Below are 21,841 nucleotides of genomic sequence, written 5' to 3' on the forward strand. Positions count from 1 at the left end.
TCCTGGAGACACTTCCTCACCACTCACCAAATGCTTTCAAGCAGAGCCTCCCCCTGTCCCGATGGCAGGCTGCTGGGGCTCCTGACTCTCTGTTTCTTTTTGCGGAGGACACGCTTCCCCGGGGGCTCCCCCCTCTGCCCTCTTTCCTGGGGTCCTCGTCGTACCTCTGGCTCTCACGCCTTATTTCTAGACTTCACTCAACACTAGACTTTGCGGCTTCCCTCCAGAAGGTGGTGTTGCCGACAGAACCCTCTCCTCTCAGACCCTCACATCTCTCTCTTGTTCACCATGACTTCCCCTGCCCTGTGCGGGGAGCTTGTCCTGTGGCCCTGGCCCGCGCTCACACCCTAGGAGGGGGGCCTGTTGCCATCGTGGCCACGGTGGCGGCGAGGCTTACAGAGTGAACCTTCCCCGAGAAGGGGGAGCCCGCGCGGCCAGCGTGGCACCTGGATCCTTGCCTCCGAGCCCCCCTCTTCCCTGTTCCCAGCAAGCTTTGAGCGGGCATTCCGCTTGTGACGCCACAGCAAGGTGAGCGGGAATGTGGCCGCCTCTGTGATCCCTTCACGCAAACCTCCCCGTCCCCTTACAGAGGCTTCAGCGCCTCCCCTCCTGGCCCTGCAAGGGTCTCCCCTCGTGTTCCCTGTCCTTTACCGGCTCCAAGGACAACACCTCCCGGGTTTGGGTTTGGGTCATGATGCTCCCAGCGAGAACAAACAGCCAGCCCGGCCGGGCCCTGCTCTGTGTCTAACTTGTACCCGCAGGATGGGGACAGACAGTGCGTTTGTAGGACTCTCCAGGGTGGGGCTTGGGGGGGACATTGCAAAAGCCCCGACCCTGCTGTCCGCATCCCCTGGCTGTGACCTGTGTGCACATGGGGCCAGTGTTTCCGGAAGTAGCCGGGAGTGCTGGCCACCGCCCTGCACGGCTCCTGGTCCTCAACCTCCCCCACCCGTTGCGGGTCCCCAGCTTCGAGTCAGGCCCAGACCAGAGGGAAGAAGCCAGGAGGCCAGGCGGGCCCAGATGAGTCCCGGGGAGGGGGGGGACTCAGGACGGACAGAATCCTAGGGGCTGGGGCCTCTGGCCGCTGACCTCCACCCTGCTCTCTGACCTTCTCCTGGGCGTAGCTGCATTCTGAGCCGTTTCTTCCGCAGGACAGACAGGGTTCCTCTGGCGGCAGGGGGATCCTGGGGGCGCCCAACCCGCCAGTGAGCAACCTGTGTTCACCCCTCCCTACCTCCCTCCTGCTCTGAACGCCGCCCATACTCACCTTACTCTGGGACCGGACATTTCTCTGCGGGGAGAGGCATCTGTCCTCAGCACCTCGGTGACCAGGAAAAGCTGAGTGTGGCCAGATGGCAGCCCTCCTCCCCTTCGCTGAGGGGCCAGCACCGTAACCGGGACCCTCAGCGGAGGCCCAAGGAGAGGCAGGTGCCAGAGGGACAGCTCCACCCCCACCCGGTCCCCAGTGGGAAAGAGCCCGGCTCCCGCCTCAGGCGCTGGGGCGCCACTGCCTGCCGTGGAGGGCAGCGGAAGGTCCGGTCCCGAACGAAGGACACACTGGGACTGTCAGGGGGGCACTCCTGTCCCGGGATAGTCCAGCCCCGGCTCTCTGCCCCTTCCCGCAGCCCCCTGCACCCTGGGGGTCTGTCAGCTGCATGCAGGGGACGCTGGGGGTTGGAGTCCACAATTCCTGCTCGTGTCTCATTGGGCAGGACGGTGTCATGTGACTTGAGAGAGCCTCAAGGGATGCTGGGAATTCAGTCCATTATTTAGCTCACAGCCCATTGGTCAGGCTGGAGGCACCTGCTGTGGGAGGCAGGATCTAGCTAGGAGTCCCTGCAACTCGCTGAGGCTAAGAGGGGGGGGTGTGCTCGTCTCACTAGAAGAACGAAGGGGACACTGTTCCTTGGGGGCAATTAGCAGTTCCGTTCACTAATCACCTCTTCACTTGCGGCTCAGGGATGATTTGTGCAGGAGGCTCAGAGAACCTGAGCAGGAGTGACTTGAGTCTTGAGGACATTTCTGTTCACTGCCCAAGCTGGGGTTGGTCTGGGGTCCGCTTGGGCAGCTCTTTGATGTTTCCTCGACTTCTGGGCACCTCCCCTCCAGGTCCCAAGTGGCTGCCACAGCTCCAGGCATCATGTTGCCATACATCCCCACTCAAGGCAAGAAAAGGGACAAAGGGGCATTCGTCCTGACTCTTTTTAGTGAAGGGGTGGGGGGAATCTTTCCCAGAGAGCCAAGCCAACTTAACCCACATGACTTCTTGGCTCCAACCATGGTCCAGGCCTAACTCTACCTTCCACACAAGTCTTCCAGCCCCTCTGTGGCTCCTTCCTGGTCTCCTCTGCTGCCCCCACACCCTCTGCCTCCTCCCCCACCACCCCTGAGGGCAAGGAGCCCACACCACATCCATCCCCCCTGGCTGGTCCTTATCCCCTCCTGCGTGCAGCAGACCCCGACTTCCTCAGCCACCCACGCCTGCCAGCAGTCACCTCTCCTGGCCTGATCCAGCCTTGGGTCTGCTCATGGCTCTGTCCCAGAACCCCAGGGTCATGTGGGCCGCAGGCAGCGTCCCCAAGTCACGGGGGTGGGTAGTTGCAGGCAGTGTGATCGAAGGCCATGGTCTCAGCTCTGGGACGGTTCCAAAACAACACTGGGGAGGGGGGGAGGCCTGGGGATCAGGAATCAATGGCTGACGTGAGTCTGGGGCTGTCCTTCCCCTGCAGCATTCAACCTGTCATCGGGCTCACGCGGTGGCTCTCAAGTTATGAATGAATAGATGAAGTGTCGGGGGATCCTGGCGTGACGCCCTCTGTGTTCGGATCTATTGCAGCCAATGCCCGGATGGCACTCTGGCACCCTGGAAGGGCAGGGGGCCCTGGGCAAGCGGGCGTCACCAGCAAGGCCGTGCTCTCTTTGCAGAAGGACACGGGTTCCTGTATGAAACCTCCGGGGTCCGGCCGCGGTTCTCCTGGCAGGTGGCCTCCTTTGGTGCTTCCCCCACGACCCCCACCCGATTTGCCCTGGCGGGCGTCCACGCGCTCGTCGTCTCCCGGAGCGACCGTGACCTGAAGGACGCCATGCAGGAGGCCCAGGCGACTGCTGAGTCACACCCGCTGCCGCCCCTGGCCGCTGCCTGCTTCCCTCCGTGTTCAGGGCACGTGACAAAGCCCCCCGCTCTGTCGAGGACTCTGTTCGGGAGTATTCGACTGATAGCGTGCGACACAAAGGCTAGCCGCGGCCGGTAGCCGTTACCCTCGGGTGGAACCAGGCTCTAGCTGAGCAAGAGAAGTGACATCGTCCTGAGCTCCACTACGTGCCCTGCCGCACGCGGAGCGCACTTCCCGTGTCGCTGCCGGTTCACCCGCAGCGGACCCTGTGAGCTGGGTGCGCCCCCTCCCCGCCCCCGCACATCTCAGGTGCAGAAACCGAGTCATGGAAGATTCAGGAAACAGGTGCAGTGCGGGGACCACAGTCAGTGCTAACAACCAGGATTCCCCTGCTTGGTAACCCCGAACGCTTCCACACCATCAGGACTGTTAAGAAACAGACCGCACGCTTAGTGGGAGATGAGTGGCTCCCCGTGCAGGGGCTCCTCGAGCACAGCCACTAGGAACTTCTCCTGGGGCCTGAGCAGAGACAGTCCCCCGCTGAGGACGGGGTGGGTGAGGGAGCTGGCTCACGCCTGCCGGAGGGCAGTTTCCACAACCGTACGTGGCGCTGGGGGAGTCAGAGGAGGTCTACCGAGGGGGCAGAGGGGATGGCGTCGTGAACCACTGACAGAGACCCAGGGGTGGCCGGGGAGGCAGATCCAAGGCCATCGCGTTGTCATGTCGGGCCTCACTCTGTCCCCTGGGTTTTCAGGGGCAGCAGTTCGTGTAGCGAGGGTCCCCATCCCCTTCGGCTCAGCAGGAAATCTGCACGTCTTGAACCAGTTTGGCTACTGCTCGTGAGCGGCACCTTCCTTGGGGGGGGGGGGCCCTCGTTCTAGGCCTTCTGCCTGCATCGCCTCAGAAACACCCTCCCAGCTACCCCCTTGGGAGAAGCTCTCAGGACCCCGGCTACAGATAGAGAAACTGAGGCAGGGCCACTCAGCCAGGGTCCTGTGGTCAGCTTGGCAGAGTCAGTGACAGTTGCGTTGGCCAATTCCATCGTGGGAGCCGTCAGCCTCTGGGTTCCTTGGGGTGGGAGTCCCTGGGTCCCACCCAGTCTGGCCCTTTGTACCTGGGAGGCTGTGGGGGAGCCGGCTCCCCGCTCCTTGAACAGGAGAGACTGGTGGGCCAGGAGATAGGCAGCTGGTGAGTAGATGCCAGATGTGGGATTCACGACCAGTCGCCCCCACTCGTCTAGCCCTGCTCTGTGTCAGCGCTGGTTTCCAGCTGGTTTCCAGTGATGTCGTTCATCTATCTTATCAACCAACCCCGGTCAGGATGTTTTACGGATGAAGAGACTGAGGTCCAGAGAGGATCCAAGCGGCCACTCCTGGAGGCTGGCCCGCGATCCCCCCATGGCACCCCCTGCTGCCCAGAGTGAGGCAGGGAGGACCCTAACTAGGGGCATCCAGTCCCCGAGTGTCTAGTTGGGGGCTATGCCACGCACAGGGTGTGGGCTCCACGAGACGGCTGAGGCAGTGTGGGCCCAGGGAACATGATGTGTTCAGGTGCCACAGCTGGCGAACCGTAACCCGGGGATTTGAGCCCCGTCTTGTCTGCCACCACCGACCTGCCCATCACACAGGTGGGGGAGGAGGCCCGAGTGACAGTCCGAAGTCCCTGAGCTGCACCTGCAGCCTGCCTGTGCAGGATCCTGGACGCCAAGCTGCCTTGCCTTCTTGGGGCGGAGCTCCCCTAATTCTTCCCTCTCCTGCAGAGAGGGCTTTTCCTGGGATGGCTCAGCTGTCTTCCCAGAACCACCCGTCATTAGGATATATCCCGGCACGATTCGTCCCGTCACTCAGCACGTCAGATACTATACCATGGCCCTACTGAACAACGTGAAGGAGCGGGCCGCCTGGTTCCAAACACCGCACGTCCTCTGGCCCTGGGTACTGCGGGGTCCCGGCCCCGGGGTCCACAGCACAGCCCTGGACACCTGTCAGGAGTCAAAATATCATAAGCATTTCAATCAAAATACTATAACTACACTTGGGTCTTGAACCAGAGCAGAAGTCGTAACTAGATGATAAAGAAACAAGAACTTGAATTATTTACTTTCCCAACAGTTCAAATGCAGAATGTGCTGTTGGCAAGGAGAACAGAAAGGCCCGCCTAACATGACTTGTGTCTGGATCACACAACCCTGTCAGGATTGCTCTGTGACCTCCCTCTTCAGAGGCACCATGAGGCCTTTCAGAGAGGCGTCGTGCGGCTGCATGAGTTTAGGCCGTCCTGACACATGTCGCATTCCCGTGCTCCTTCTGTGGAGGTTGCTGTCAGCACATGGGGGGGTCGATCATGACCTTGCCCCCACTCTGCCTCAGGACCCTAGACCCAGCAGCAGGCATTTGTGGGGCCGCTGCAGCCCTGTGCCCAGGGGTCTGTGCAAGTCCGACAGCGAAGGGAAGTTGCCCATCAGGCTGTCTATCCCCATCACTTTGTGTCACGAGCTCACACCAAAATTCCCGGGCGGGATGATGAGGAATCCTTGTCCTTGGGCAGCGCGAGAGCTAACGCATCTGCGGCCTCATCGCGCGGGCAGCTTGTGGGGCTGATTCGGCCTGGGCTCCCCCGTCAGACGTCGTGAGAACTTTCCTCGTTCCCCTCTTGTCTCGTCGGTGCTCGGCGGGCCCCTCCTCGGTGAACCAAGAACTGCAGGTGTTCGGATGTTCCGGCAGAATCTGCAGAGCGCTGCTGGGGTGCGGCCATCACACGGGCCGCACGTCCGAAGCAACTGAACAACTTCATCCACGTCCGAAGCAACTGAACGACTTCATCCAGGCTCACGCTTCTCCGTCTGTCCCAACGACAGGCTTCGCCTCCCCTGGGCCGGACTCCGTCTCTCACGTGCAGTCTCAGAAGACGTCATTTCATATCTTCCGCCCCATGGCAAAATCTCAACAAGGCTCATTTAGGATTACCGCGACTATTTCTGGGGGGACCTTCTTTTTAATGACACAGTTCTCTCCTTTGACTGAGATGTAATTGGCAGATCACATTATGCTCGTTTCAGCCTGCAACACACCATTCCATATTTGTCTGTATTGCAAAATGACAGGCCCAATAAGTCTATTGCCGTCCATCACTGATGGATGCTCGGGTTCTCTCCATGTTTTGGCTGTTGTAAATAATGAGAGTAAATGAACGTTGAGTTGCCTGTATGTGAATATGGGGTGCATACCCGTTTCCAAATTAGCGTTTACGTTTTCTTTGGGTAAATACTCAGCGTGGCGTTGCTAGACCACATGGTGGTTCTACTTTTCATTTTTTGAGGGTCTGCCATACTGTTTTCCATCACGGTTCCAACAATGCACAGTCCCACCCACCGTGCACAGCATCCTCTTTTCTCCACGTCCTTGCCAACACTTGTTATTTCTAGTGGTTTTCACGATAGCCATTCTGACGAGTGTGCGGCGAAATCCCATTGTGGTTTTGAAGCGTATTTCCCTGATGAGGAGTGATGTGGAGCACCTTTTCACGTATGTACCTGTTGCCCATGTGTATGTCTTCTTTGGAACAATGTCTATTCAGATGTCCTGACATATTTTTTAAATGGATTTTTTGCTTTGGGGTATTGAGTCGTATGAGTACTTATATGTTACGGATATTCACTCCTTATCACATGTTTGATTTTCAGACATTTTCTCCCATTCAGTAGGTTGCCTCTTCATTTTATTGATGGTGTCCATTGTTGCACAGAAAGCTTTTTTTTTTTAATATAGTCTTACTTGCTTACTTTTACTTTTGTTGCTTTTGCTTTGGGTGTAAAATCCAAAACATCATCACCATGAATGAAGTCAAGGACTTTATCCCCTCTGTTTCCTTCTAGCAGTTTTATGGTTCCAGGTTTTATATTCAGATATCTAATCCATTTCGAGTTAGTTTTTGTACATGATGTAAGATACTGGTCCAGTCTCATAATTTTGTGTGAGGATGTCCAGTTTTCCCAACACCACTTACTGAAGAGACTGTGCCTGCCCCATTGTATATTTTTGCCTCCTTTGTCACAAATTAACTGACCACATATGTGTGGGTTTATTTCTGGGCTCTCTGTTCTGTTTTGTTGATCTATATGTCTGGTGTCATGCCAATACCATACCGTTCAGACTACCAGAGCTTTACAATGTAGTTTGAAATCAGGGTTGTGAGGCCTCCAGCTTTGTTCTTCTTTCTCAAGATTTGTCTGACCGTTCAGGGTCTTTTGTGTTTCCATACCAATCTGAAGATTTTTTGTTCTATTTCTGCAAATGCACCGTTTGAATTTTAACAGGGATTGCATTGAAATCATAGTTTACCTGGGGCGATGCGGACATTTAAACAATATTACTTCTTCCCATCCATGAGCACAAGAGCACGTGAGACATTATTTGTGTCGTCTTCAAGTATTTTCATCAATGTCTTAGAATTTTCAGCGTACAGGTCTTTCACCTCCTTGCTTAAATCTATTCCTAGATATTTTATTCTTTTTGATGCATTGATACATGGGATTGTTTTTTAATTTCTCTTTCTGATGGCTCAGTATTAGTGTGCAGAAATGCAACTGATTTTCATATATTGATTCTGTACACAGACACTTGATTGAATTTGTTAGTTCTAACTGTGTCTAGGAGGAGTGTGTCCAAGTTTTTATATGTAACAATGCTATGCCGTCTTCATATAGTGACAGATTAACTTCTTCCTTTCCAATTTGGGTGCCCTTAGTTTCTTTTTGTTGCCTACTTGCTCTGGCTAGGCCTTCCAATGCAACGGTGAATGAATATGGACAAGGTGGGCATCCTTGTCTTCTTCCTCATACAGCTTCCCACCATGGAGTATGATGCTACATTTGGGCTTGTCATAAACGGCCTTTATTATGTTGAGGCACATTCCCTCTATACTCACTATTTGAGAGGTGTTATCATCTATGGATGTTGTATGTTGTCAATGGCTTCTTCTACAGCTATAGAGATGATCACGTGGTGTTCTATCCTTTTATTGTTAACATTACGCATCGTGTTGATCGATTGGTGGATTCTGAACCATCCTTGAATTCTTGCAATAAATCCCACTTGATCATGGTGGATGATCCTTCTCATAGATGGTTGACTTTGGTTTGCTAATTTTTGTTGAGTATCGTTGTATGTGTGTGCATCAGAAACATTGGCCTGTAATTTTCTTTTCTGTGGCACCTTTATGTGGTTTGGTATCGGGGTAATGGTTTTAGGATATGAGTTTGGATGTACTCCCTCTGTTTCAGTTTTTTCGGAAGAGTGGGAGAATGATAGGTATTAATTCTTCTATAAAGGTTTTGTAGAATTCACCAGTGAAGCTGTCGGGTCCTGAACACGTGTGGCTTGGGAAGTTTTTGACTGAATCTGATTGAATCTCCTTAGTAGTCTTTGATCTGCTCAGATTTCCTATTTCTTACTGATTCGGTGCTTATAGGTAGTATATTTCTAGGAATTTATCAATGTTTTGACTTCGTCTTTTTGAAAGCAACTTCCAAATCAGTAAACGTGAGTCGTGGCTGTGATCACTGTGATTCGTAATTACTATATTATTAAAAATAATTATTATGCTTGTATCAATAATACTGATAGGCTTTAAGAAAATCCCAGAAAGAGAAATAATTTAGACAAATGCCAACACTATATAATCTCAATTATATGTGGAGTTGAGGAAAACTATACTCATGGAAATAGAGATTAGATCTATGGATGCCAGAGGTGTGGGGGTGGGGAAGTGGGGGAACTGGATGATGGTGTTCAAAAGGTCCAAAGTCCAGTTATAAGATTAACAAATACTTGAGATGTAAAACATAATATAAGAAAGAAAAAAGGAAGGAGAAGAGAAAGAAAAGGATAAGAAAGAGAAAAAACAAGACAAAAGAAAATAAAAAAGAAGAGAAGAAAAAAAGACAAGACAAGACAAAAAGAAAGGGTCAACGGTCGCAGTCAGGGAGCTGGTTGGGATTCTGAGGCTTCCAGGGAGAGTGGGAGGGCCCTTCATGGCGGTTGATGAGGGGCGGGCTCTGCCTGGGCCGGGCTCTCCCCCGAATTACAAGGCTTTGTGCCATGCCCCCTCCCGCAGGGCTGTGACAAGCAGTTCTTCAACGCCTCGCTCCAGTTCACCAACATGGACCTTCTGATGGAATTCATCAACTCTAACTCTCCGCCTCCAAGCTTGGCATCTCTGTGGAGCACGCCACACTGGCCGACTACTTCCGTGCCGTGCACACTCACAATGTCGCCTGGAACATCCACGACCACGGGACTTCCTGCCCTATTCCTCAGGTATGAGCGTCTGCAGGTTGGGGTGGAGATCTGGTGCCAGGGAGGGCGCCCTCCTGAGTGTCGGCTCTGCCCTGCTGATGGAGCTTGTGAGGGTCACTGGGGCCGAGACGGGTCCTGTCCCGCCTAGCTGTCCCACCTACACATCTTAGTATAGACAGGATACTCACATAATGGCTCCATAGCACCCATTTTCCCATCTCTCCATTTCCTTCCCTTCCAGAGAGATGTCAGGTTCCAGCCCCATGCGGGGCTGGAACTGGGCTGAGCCCTGCGCTGACACGGCCATGAGACGGGTTGGTCTAGTCTCTTGTCGCCTTGGTCTCTTGTCTGGGTGGTGAGAATGTGGGGCAAATTGTTCTGAGGACGCTACCATTCAGAGCGTGTGGTTGGAGAGCTGGCTGGATGTAGAGATGAGAGGAGATTCATGGCTGTGGGCGTGGTCACAGTTTAGGTGGGAGGGGCTACTGCATTGTGGGAGGGCTTACGGCCCAGAAGAAAGAGGACATATTGAAGTGCGCGGGGTTACAGTTGAGTGGAAAGGGATACATTGACCTGGGAGGTTAATTCACTGTGGGAGGGGATACATTCAAGTGGGCGTGGTTACTGTAACGGTGGGTGTGGCCGCACGGAAGTGGGCCGGGAGATAGTGAGATGGAAGGGTCACATCCGTGAGGCCTGGGCTCCATTCAGGTGGGAGGTCTTCCTGGGTGTGTGCTTGGTTACAGTAGAGGTGGGAGGGGTTAAATTTGATATGGGCGTGGTCATAGTTGAAGTTCAGGACTACATCCCTGTGGGCGGGGTTACAATCCAGGCAGGAGGGGCTACAGGGAGGGGGGTGGGCTTGTGCTGCCGTGGGCGGGGCTGCATCTAGGAGGCAGAGATATGGCACAGTCCTGCAGGTGTACTCAATGGGCTTGGCTCCCTCCCTGAAGGCCCCCGGGCAGAGACAATTTTATGTGGACACTGGACAGGTGAGGTGAGCCCTGGGCCCTGCTCTGAGTCACTGGGGCCTTGGGAAGGCAATAGGCCTGCCTGGTGCCTAAAGTAGAGCTCAGGCTGTGGGGTGCCCCTGCCCGACCAGGACCCTCAGCCTGCCGGAGGAGCTGTGGGCAACATGGTCTAGCGGTCCCCACAGCCTGCGGCCTTTCCCCGGAGAGCATGGCTACCCTTCCCGGTGTGGCTCAGGTCCCGTGGGTCAAGGTCAGGGAATGCAGGCACAGCCCAGCCAGGGAGGAGGCGGGAGGCAAGAACAGTAGGAACTGTCACCCACCTTGTGAGACCCAGCCGCCCCCGGAGGCACCCAGCCCCACCCTGCTCCCACCCAAGCCTTGGTCAGGCCTCATCCTCTGTGCAGGTCAGGACGGCAGCTACCGGATCCCTCAGGTCCCCCCCCCACGCCATCCCACCTCCCTGGTCTGCCAGAGGGACCCGCTGATTGCGGGCTTGTCCCGGGACCCCCCATTGCCCTCGAGTCCCACGCAAAGGCCTCTGCCTGCACTCAGGGTGCGTCTCAGGCGGGGGCAGCCCACTTGGCCCCCATCGCACTCTCCTCTCCCCCCAAGTCTCCAGACCCTTCGCTCACATGCTGTTCCAGGCTTCCGAGGTCTACCGTCGGCTCTCAGGTCCCCCCACCCAGTCTTTCAACACCCAGGCCTGGCCCAGCCCAGCCTGATGCTCCCACTTTCCCCAGCCCCTCCCAGGGATCCTGGGCCACTCCCGGCCTGGCCAGAGCAGGGGTCTGTGGCGGCCTCCGTAGGTGACCCAGGCAGACCGGCCTCCCAGCCCCAAGCTTCCCCAGCTTTTCTGGGGCTTTGGTTCAGCAAGACCCCAGGGCAGAGAGACTCTTGCCAACCGCCAGCCCTTCTATCCAGATCCATTTCAGGCCTGGACCGGCTTCTACGCATCCCACAGCGGGCTCAAGGGGCAGGCGAGGCCAGTCAGCACACTGCTGTATGCCGGGCAGTCCGTGTCCACTCGCTACGTGTGGCCGGCCCCCCAGCAGCACCTGGGCCTGGACCGGGCCCTGAAGCAGCTGCAGTGGCCCCCTGGGCGGTCTCCGAGGTGACGTCACACGTCTCAGTGACGGTACCAGGTTGCAAACCCCCTGTGCGGTGTGCTGTCCCAACCCCTGGTCACTAGACGTCCACTTTCCAGATGAGAACACTGAGGAGGCCTGTGGTCACAGGCAAGTGCATGTGGACATGGGCCGAGGCGAGGACAGTGACAGTGTTCAGCTGGGGGCTGCAGGAAGCTTTCGGGCCGACTTTACGCAGAGGGCAAAGGGCAAAGCGGTGGTGGCCATCAGTCCTGCGTGGATTGCGTCCAGCTCAGCCGTGTGGCCTCAGGCACCTTTGCCCTCGCTGAGCTCAAATTCGTCCCAGTACAGTGAGAGCACGTGGCCACCCCGGGGTGGGGGCAGTAGAATACGATGGACACGACCTGCCCGGTACGGCGGCTGCCCCGAGGAAGTTGTCCCACCTTTCTGTCTCCACCTGTCCCCCATGCACAGATGGGAAACCTGAGGCCCAAGAAATCCTGTAACTTGTCCTCACCCGCCAGAAAAGAGCCACGCTGGCCATGACATCTGCACACCCACCTAAAGGGAGTTGCTGGCAGAATGTGTGCTGGGGGTGAAATGGGTAGAATTTAGAGGCTATCAGAGCAGGCAGGACAAGTGGCTTCGCCAGGTGGAGCCTCCGTGTCCCCTCAGGGAAGGTGAGCTGATCCCGTTCCCACCTTGGTACAGAGACGGGAGGGTGCCTGGAGCATTCCAGCAGCTTTTATAGGAAGACGGGGCGGCAGAGACGAACCTGGGACGGGACCCATCCAGATGTCTGTTTCTTGCCCAAGCCAGGGGACTCAGGCAGTGGGTGTCCGCAAGGTCACCAGCCCCTCTGAGACTCAGTTTCCTCTTGTGAAAAGTGGGAGGGACCCTCACCTTCTCCACAGGCACCTGGCGAGAGGGAAGGAGAGCCAGCACCTGGGAGGTGAGCGGGTGCTCTGGAGAGGCGGGTCCCGATCCCATGCTTCCCCTACTCTGGTCGGGCTACGGGTGCAGCACCACGACGCCATCCCTGGGACTGAGACGCCCAAGGTGAGGGACATGTACGTGGAGAATCTGAGCGCGGGGATGCACGGCGTGCACAAGCTGACGGCCTGCATCGTCCAGGACAGGACCCCAGCCCACTCGGGTAAACGAGGCCCCCGCAGGATGCTTCTGCAGACCTGGGAGGAGGCTGTGACCGTCCTGACCAGAGAGCCCGGGGGTCACGGAGCGGCACTGGAACACCTGAGTCTCAGTCTTGAACCACCTCCCTTGTGTGCCCCTGAACTTGGCACGTGCCTTGACTGCTCGGAGGCTCCTGTCCTGTCTGTGATGTGTGACCATTAGACTGATAAGCGGCAACTTGCTTTGGCATCTGCTAAGCACGCGTCACGCAGGGTTTAACGTAACGCCTGGAAAGTCCGGAAGCTGGGAACTTCCACTATCCTCCCCGCGTAGGGGCACCCACAGCAGAAACAGAGAGGTTGTGGACGGGCTCAGGGTCGCTCAGCCAGGAAGTGCGGAGCAGGGATTGAACCCGCGGCCCTGCGCTGCCCTGACTGCAGAGGATGCAGGGGTCCTCAGGGGCCTGAGCCCAGCCTGGATCCCCAGCGCCCTCTGAAGTTCAGTTTGGGCGCGGATCTCCAGCCTGTTTGAAGGGAGGCTTCTGTGGGCGTCGAGTAATTGCTGATGCCAGTTTGGGACTGAGGAGCTTTCTTGAACCAGGAAGTCCTGGGGGCACCGGCACACGTTGGTCTCCCTACACGTGCCCGACACGTCCCGTGCACAAGGCCTGCTGCCCCTCCCCCAGCTCCACACATCAGCCAGACCGGGTCACGGTGCGTCCTCACGACTGACCTCACCGCACACCTGGCCGCCCCCCTCCCCCCGTGTCTGTGTGTAGTGCCATCTGACCGTCAGACCGGGGAAGGGCCCCAGGGACCAGACCTGCGGCACACAGGGTCACAGCCCACAGATCACGGGGTTGGTGGGGGAGACAGTGGCAGCCGAGCTGGAGTCTGGGGTCTGAGTTCCCTGCCAGGTGGGGCCATCCGTTCCCATGTCCCCACCAGGGTGGCCTCCCCGAGAAACGAACTGGCAGAGGAGGTCAGGAAAGGTGTCCCAGCCACAGGGAAGAGCCTGGGCAGAGGCGGGGGCTGGGAGGTGTTCGGGGATCCGGGAATCATCAGACATGGCCAGAACTGCCCTCGCTGGGAGTAAGGATAGAACAGACATGGAATCCAGGCCGCATCACTGGGGCTCAAATGCTGGGCTAGGTGATGAGACTGGCCCCGACAGCCTCCCGAGAATTCCAGCCTCCCGAGAATTCTCCAGTCCTTCCCGATACCAAGCACTCAAATTGGGAGCCAGACCTTAGTAGCGGGTCACGTTGGGCAGGTGACTGTATTTCTCTGGGCCTCAGTTTCCTCATCAGTCAAGTGGGGCTGTCAGGGAGTGATGTGAGAGGAGCACGGGGAACCTCAGCTCTCCGGAGGGACCCTGTGTGTTCCCTTCCAGCCTTCCCTGCCCGGGGACCGGGAACAGAGCCCTGAGCAGAGGATGGGGTGCCGAGTGTAGGAGCCGACTAGCCCACCGGTCCCGATACACAGGTCCCCTGGGAGCTCTCAGGGCTGTGTCTCACCTGCCTCCATTTCCATGTGACAAGGGCACCCAGGTGTGTAGGGTGAGTCAAAGGGCAGCAGGTAAAGCCAGGTCTCTGCGTTTAGACCCAGAACGTGGGGGACACGTTGTCATGGTCTTCAACCCCTTGGCCTGGACGGTCACCACCATCATTACCCTGACTGTGGACTCCTCCTGGGTCAGCATCACCGATGCGTCAGGCCACCCGGTGCCTGCACAGGTATGAGAGTGACACCAGCTCATGGCGGGCACGTCCAGAAGTGGGAGCAGTTAAAGGAAACGTGTGCCGACGGGGTCCTCACTTCGAGGACATCCCCATGGGAACCCATATCCAGTGAGGGTCCTGGGATCCACCATGGGACAGACACTGGGCCTTGGGCATCTGAAGTGGCCCAAAGTGCCCCCCACTGTCCCCTCCTTGTAGGACCTCCTGGCTGGTCTGACCTGGTTGGGCGGCTTCTCCTCAGCCCCCTCCCTCAGGTGTGTTGATATTCTCATGTAAATTTCCACCTTTTCTGGGAAAGGCCCTCAGGAGTCTTGAAAGGGGCGCCTCGAGGAGGTGCTGGTGTTCCAGGCTGGCCCAGCTGCCTGTGTCTGCACACCCAGACACCCGGTGCGCGAGGTCTGTTCTCATCCTTTCCACTGCCTAGAGCTGCAGGCTCCCAGGGTACCCTGCCTGTCCCCCGGGGCCACTGTTTTCCTGGGGATGTGCAGGGGGTGCTGACATCATTCAGCACACCCTCCAAATGCACATTCTAGTCCAGCTGGGCTGAGTGCTGAGCCCCTGGGCACGAATGTCATGCTCAGAGTAGGGAACAGCAGGGGTGCCTGGAAGGAAGGGCAGTTGCTGATGCTGGTGCCCGAGGAGTGAGGGAGGCCAGGCAGGGAGATGAGGTTGGGGCCGGGTCCTGTCGAGCAGGGAGGTGCCTGGAGGGAAGTCAGCTCAGTCCATGACGGAAAGACCCTGCTGCCTCGTGGGTAGTGAGCACCCAGTCCAGGAGGTATGCAAGCCACAGGTTACGGAGGAGACTGAGGGGTTTTCGAGTCCTGAAACCCACATTGTGTCCTGTCCCACTGGCCTTGCAGGTCCAGAAATCAAGGGAGAAACAACCTACATACGACCTGCATGTGCTGACCACCTTCCGGGCCTCAGTTACCGGCACCACGGCATCAGGAGCACCGAGGGGACCCAGACGGGCATCCACGAACCAGTTGCCACCATAGTTAGTTCCACCCAGTTTGGGCGCAGGCCGTGGACGTGCACTGGTCCAGGGATCAGGCACCTGTTGCCGGTGAAGAATGACATTAAAACACCGTGTTCCTGGACTGTGACACCAACCTGATGCGCAGCATGTGGGAGAGGTGAGGTGCAGCCATTGCTGGTTCTGAGGCAGAGGCGTGTCCTGGCACCTGAGCTGTCACTCCCCACCTGTCTCTGTCCTCACCTGCTATGGGAACCACCAGAAGGTGGCGAAGGCCCTTCCTGCATTAGTGTCTTGACTTCCGTATTGTCAGATTAGACCAGTACAAGAAAGCCCTTCTTGAACCTTATCATTCCAGGGCTGTCGGTCCCTAACAAAAGTTGAGGACCCACTCCGGGGAAATATATAATATTCACGCCGTGCATTTTCTTAAATTTAAAGCAACATAAATCATCCCATCTGCCCACCAACTGCTAAATCACTCATCCATCCATCTCCTTACCTCCCGTTTACCTATCCATCCATCCATGCATACAACATACCTACATATTACATACATACCTACGTACTTACATACATACCTATATACATACACTATCCCTCTTGTTCATGCATCCATCCAACCACCTACCCACCCATGCATCCACTAAGCCCCGTATCCATCCATGTATCCGCACACAAACCACCCCTCCATCCGCGCATCTGCCCCGCCCACCCACTCACCCTCCCACTCATCTATATGTTCACCCAACCACGTGTCCATCCATCCACGCTTCCGCCCACTCACTCGTCCAGCCAGCCATCTATTTACATATCCACTCATTCAGCAACTAATTGTTGGCAGCAGAGAAGGCAGGTGACCTCCAGGAAAAGGGCCTCCCAGATGTTTAGAGCCAGCCCTGTCCATACTCAGGCCACCTCCAGATAGTTTTCATTCCACCCCACCTGCCTCTGCTAGAACAGCCACTTGCTTTTCTTGAAGTGACCTCCCAACAGCACTGGAAGTGCGGGAGAAGCAGGAGGTCTGGGGGGAGTATCTGGAAGAACGTCAGAGTGAAGGAGCGAGAAGGGAAGGGGAGCACGGCTGTGAGGTGAGTGGTACCTGGGGCTCAGCCCCAAGCCAGCTGTCCCCAGCTGTGCACCCACAGAGCAACCAAGCAGTCACTGCATGGCACCCCATCAGGAGCTCTGCCCTTCGGTCATTGCACAGACCCTTCTCGAGAGAGCACGGGGCAGGCAGGACGGGCCGACCGCAGCCAATGTGGGTGGTCAGTGAAGAGCGGGGACAGCAGTGGAGTTTCTGAAGGGATGTTGGGGGCACGCAGCCAAGGCCTGAAGGGAAAGGCCTTGGGGCCAGACTAATGACAAGGATTCTTTCTCTCCTCTTCAAGGGGCGAATGGGCCCCTTCTTGGATGCCTCCTCTTCCTCCCTGTCCATCCCCACCACAGTAGCACAGAAATTCCCGAAATCGGTCAGAAGTAAGCACTTCTTCACGTACTGCCTTGTGGCAGGGCCACCTCCTGGTCCCAGTCATGGTTGTGCCTTAGCACACACACAGATGTACAATCCATATACATGTCTATACCACATATGCATCTACACAATATACGTGTCTACACCGTATACCCATCTACACCACATACCTATCTACACTAGGTACGCATCTACACCATATACACGTCTACACCATATATGCATCTACAATATATACCAGTCCACACCATATATCCATCTACACCACATACTTGTCTACACCGCATACCCGTCTACACCATATATGTGTCTACACAATATATGCATCTATACCACATACCCGTCTACACCGTATATGTGTCTACACCATATACCTGTCTACACCATATACCTGCCTATACCATATACTGGTCTACACCATATATGCATCTACACCACATACCCTTCTACACCATATACCCGTCTACACCATATATGTGTCTACACCATGTCTACAGTGCATGTGGTCTGAGGCCAGTGATGTCGGGAAACCCAGCCTTACGTGACTCAGTGTGAAATGGGTTAATATTCTCTGCCCTCGGGCGTCTGGAGAACTTGATGAGGTAAGGTGAGTGAAGGTGCTGGCTCTTGACACCTGGGCATCTGGGTCAGCAGGACAAAGGCCCCTGCTTGCGCCGGTTGGGGTCCTGCGGAAAGGAGTAGGATGGGCCCAGCTGGCCGCCTGGAGAGCAGGCACCACCTCCGCGGGAAGCTACCCCTGGGCTTATGCTCTCAGAGCCCTGTTATGTAGCCTCTGTCGCCCTCCAGCTTTGGGTCCCCTCTGGCACACGGAAGGAATCTGAGGCCACTATGGCTCGGGGAGGGGGGGGGGGGGTCTCACGGGCTTTATCTGATGCAAGTGCACGAGCTTCACCGAGCGGCCTCGTGCCTGTCACTTACTCTGCCGAGATCACTCGTGTTCACAGGTCGAGGCTGGCGTCTGCGGAGAGGGCTCGTTAGCCTGCTCCCCGATGGCGAGGACCGTGCTCGGGACACGTGTGCACAAACATAATACTGTTTCCCCTTTCCCGTCTCTGCAGAGAGAGTAACCCCACAGTGCAGGTGACCCGGGAGTTCATGGAGTACCACGTCAATAATGATATGGATCCGCAGCCCATTTCTAATAACTACGCGTCTGCACCCGATGAGACCGCGAAGCGCCCCCGGAAACCAGTGGGAATGCAGATTGTGGCGGGGGAGCTCAGGACCGAGATCCGGCAGTACCCCTACAGGTGCACTCGGGCTCCCCCAGAGTCGTGCCAGGTGCGCGTGGGCGGGGCCCTGACGGGATGAGTGCCCATGTTTGCTCCGGTTACCTGCTCTGGGACCCGTGCTTGGCACATGGTCGTTCTCCATGGGAGCTTGATGAAGAAAGGGTTACTCTGCTCCCTGGCCTCCTGGCTCCATCGCACGTGCTGCGTGCCTCGTAGAGGGTGTCCAAGTTCAGAGCTGGGACAGGAACCCACAGGGGCAATGACTCACGCAGGAGGGGAGTCTCGCGTTTTCGTGACAGACCTAAGCCATCCAGGCAGAGCACCCCAGCTCCTGCTTATCAAGAACCTGGACCTGGCTCCTCCCATAATATGCCCAGGAGGGCTTCCTGCCCCCCTGCCCTAGCTGCAGACAGGAAGGAGGGAGGCAAGGTGGGATCAAAACCAGGAAGGAAGGAAGGAAAGAAGGAAGGAAGGAAGGCAGGAAGGAAGGAAGGAAGGAATGAGGAAGGAAGGAAGGAGGAAGGAAGGAAGGAGGAAGGAAGGAAGAAGGAAGGGAGGAAGGGAGGGAGGGAGGGAGGAAGGAAGGAAGGAAGGGAGGGAGGAAGGAAGGAAGAAGGAAGGAAGGAAGGAAGGAAGGGAGGAAGGAAGGGAGGGAGGGAGGGAGGAAGGAAGGAAGAAGGAAGGAAGGAAGGAAGGAAGGAAGGAAGGAAGGAAGGAGGAAGGAAGGAAGGAAGGAAGGAAGGAAGGAAGGAAGGAGGAAGGAAGGAAGGAAGGAATGAGGAAGGAAGGAAGGAGGAAGGAAGGAAGGAGGAAGGAAGGAAGAAGGAAGGGAGGAAGGGAGGGAGGGAGGAAGGAAGGAAGGAAGGGAGGGGAGGAAGAAGGAAGAAGGAAGGAAGGAAGGAAGGAAGGGAGGAAGGAAGGGAGGGAGGGAGGGAGGAAGGAAGGAAGAAGGAAGGAAGGAAGGAAGGAAGGAAGGAAGGAGGAAGGAAGGAAGGCAGGAAGGAAGGAAGGAAGGAATGAGGAAGGAAGGAAGGAGGAAGGAAGGAAGGAGGAAGGAAGGAAGAAGGAAGGGGAGGAAGGGATGGGAGGGAGGAAGGAAGGAAGGAAGGGAGGAGGAAGGAAGGAAGAAGGAAGGAAGGAAGGAAGGAAGGGAGAAGGAAGGGAGGGAGGGAGGGAGGAAGGAAGGAAGAAGGAAGGAAGGAAGGAAGGAAGGAAGGAAGGAAGGAAGGAGGAAGGAAGGAAGGAAGGAAGGAAGGAAGGAAGGAAGGAAGGAGGAAGGAAGGAAGGGAGGGAAGAAGGAAGGAAGGAGAGAGGAAGGAAGGAAGAAGGAAGGGAGGAAGGAAGGAAGGAAGGAAGGAAGGAAGGGAGGGAGGGAGGGAGGAAGGAAGGAAGAAGGAAGGAAGGAAGGAAGGAGGAAGGAAGGAAGGAAGGAAGGGAGGGAGGGAGGGAGGAAGGAAGGAAGGAAGGAAGGAAGGAGGAAGGAAGGAAGGAAGGAAGGAGGAAGGAAGGAAGGAAGGAAGGGAGGGAGGGAGGGAGGAAGGAAGGAAGGAAGGAAGGAAGGAGGAAGGAAGGAAGGAAGGAAGGAGGGAGGAAGGAAGGAGGGAGGGAGGGAGGGAGGGAGGAAGGAAGGAAGGAAGGAGGAAGGAAGGAAGGGAGGAGGGAGGGAGGGAGGGAGGGAGGAAGGAAGGAAGGAAGAAGGAAGGAAGGAAGGGAGGGAGGGAGGGAGGAAGGAAGGAAGGAAGGAGGAAGGAAGGAAGGAGGAAGGAAGGAAGGAAGGGAGGGAGGGAGGGAGGGAGGAAGGAAGGAAGGAAGAAGGAAGGAAGGAAGGAAGGAAGGAAGGAGGAAGGAAGGAAGGAAGGAAGGAAGGAAGGAAGGAAGGAGGGAGGGAGGAAGGAAGGAAGGAAGGAGGGAAGAAGGAAGGAAGGAAGGAGGGAGGAAGGAAGGAAGAAGGAAGGGAGGAAGGAAGGAAGGAAGGAAGGAAGGAAGGGAGGGAGGGAGGAAGGAAGAAGGAAGGAAGGAAGGAAGGAAGGAGGGAGGGAGGGAGGGAGGGAGGAAGGAAGGAAGGAAGGAAGGAAGGAAGGAAGGAAGGAGGGAGGGAGGAAGGAAGGAGGAAGGGAGGGAGGGAGGGAGGGAGGGAGGGAGGAAGGAAGGAAGAAGGAAGGAAGGAAGGAAGGAAGGAAAGAAGGAAGGAAGGAAGGAAGGAAGGAAGGAAGGAAGGAAGGAAGGAAGGAAGGGGAGCCACTGGTTCCCAAAGCGTGACCCACAGATTTGGCTTCTGCTCCAGGAGGCTGAGGGACAGGATCACACATAGGCCATCTACTCCCGACTCACCCACGTCCCACGAAGCCACAGCAGAGAGCTGCTCTGCCGTCGCATCGAGCAGGAGTGCCGGGGCGGGGGGGGGGGGGGGGGGGGGGGGGGGGGAGGGCCCTTGCAGCTGAACCGCGAGGCCATCCTGAGGACCAGCGCCAGTCTACACAACCGCCGGGTCCTCTCCTCGGACAACAGCGGCTGCCGGATGCAGCGGAGGCACTTCCGGAAATACACGAACAACATGAACAACATCACTCGGGTACGGCCTGCGATGCCCGGTGGAACGCGGGGCCCACGGGGGGGTCCCTGACGGCCCTCGCCCAGATGCCGGAGCGGGGAGCCCGTTTAAAGCAGCCCCTTGCAGTGGCAGAGGCCCCTGGGGGATGTCGGGCAGAGCCCCCTTGCCCAGCCGTGCAGTTAGGGGTGGAGGCCCCGACCCGGGTCACACCTGGCGTCTGGCGCCCCCACATGCAGAGGAATGTCCCCGTCCCCACCCGTGCCTCAGTTTCCTCTCGTGTAAGATGAGCGCCTCATCGGGGGTGGGTCTGAGGATTCCGAGATGATGCCGGTCAAGGCGGAGCGGGGCCTGACCCCCGTCAGCTGATCCTCGGACATCTCTGCCTGGTGGAAGCCGGACATCAGCTCCCACCACCTTGGCCTCCAGCCCCGTGACCTGGGGCAGGTGACCAGGAGCCCCTCTATGGCTGTGCCGACAGCTCAGAGCCTGGAGCCTGCTTCTGATTGTGTACCTCCCTCTCTCCCTCCCTCTCTCTCTCTGCCCCTCCCCTGCTTACGCTGTGTCTCACTCTCTCTCAAAATAAACATTAAAATAAACATTAAAAAAAATTTTTTTTTTCATATATGGGCAAACTGTGGTGCAGAGAGGTTCGGGTTCACTCAAGCTCACGTAGCTGGTGTGAGTGGATCTGAGACTCACTTCAGTTCGATCCTCTACCTTTGCCCTGAGTGCTTCATTTTCTGCTCTAATGTCTCCTTTTCTGTCTCAATATGACATATTTGGCCTGACGCCAGAGGATCAACATTAAAAGACTTGTTCTATCCGATTTCTGGGTATGCCGTCACCAGGTGAGGGTGGCTCTAGTCCCTGGTCTGGTCAGCAAAGCTCATGCATTGCCTCCACTCAGAGCTCTGTAGATGTACAGAAGTCCCGTGCGTCTCCTGAAATAACTGAACACGAGAAACAGTAAGTAAGGACTGTGATTAAAGACGGGACTTTGGAGCAGCCCTTACACAATGAAACACCCACATGCAACTTGGTGTGTTTCTCACTCCACCTTGTACTGGGGCTGCTTCTCCTCACTTGCGGAGGTTTTGATGAGATGGGGTTACAATTTCTCCTTTCTTCAGTTTTAGAGCCGGGACCCTCCCAGGGCTTTAGAAGCACGTAGGCTCTTTCTTGGTCACGCAAGAAGCACTTACTGAGTGCTTGCTGGGTGCTGCACAGCATGGATGTGTAAGGGCCAG

At 56.5% G+C, this 21,841-nt stretch overlaps 1 protein-coding gene across 1 annotated transcript in view; it reads left to right on the top strand.

Annotated features, from left to right (window-relative positions):
• MAN2B2 (mannosidase alpha class 2B member 2) overlaps nucleotides 1-21,841 on the top strand; it is a 39,109-nt gene that overhangs the window by 10,258 nt on the left and 7,010 nt on the right. Inside the window, 15 exon segments of the mRNA XM_053900723.1 lie at nucleotides 2,926-3,098; nucleotides 3,868-3,919; nucleotides 3,922-3,952; nucleotides 4,846-5,047; nucleotides 9,228-9,305; nucleotides 9,308-9,404; nucleotides 9,407-9,430; nucleotides 11,302-11,491; nucleotides 12,281-12,668; nucleotides 13,939-14,334; nucleotides 15,201-15,252; nucleotides 15,255-15,421; nucleotides 15,424-15,476; nucleotides 17,870-18,071; nucleotides 20,337-20,615. Coding sequence (XP_053756698.1) covers nucleotides 2,926-3,098; nucleotides 3,868-3,919; nucleotides 3,922-3,952; nucleotides 4,846-5,047; nucleotides 9,228-9,305; nucleotides 9,308-9,404; nucleotides 9,407-9,430; nucleotides 11,302-11,491; nucleotides 12,281-12,668; nucleotides 13,939-14,334; nucleotides 15,201-15,252; nucleotides 15,255-15,421; nucleotides 15,424-15,476; nucleotides 17,870-18,071; nucleotides 20,337-20,615 — 2,384 coding nt within the window.

The sequence above is a fragment of the Panthera pardus genome, unplaced genomic scaffold, assembly GCF_024362965.1.
Source record: "Panthera pardus isolate Hobbes unplaced genomic scaffold, ASM2436296v1 HiC_scaffold_13, whole genome shotgun sequence".
Classification (NCBI taxonomy): Eukaryota; Metazoa; Chordata; class Mammalia; order Carnivora; family Felidae; genus Panthera; species Panthera pardus.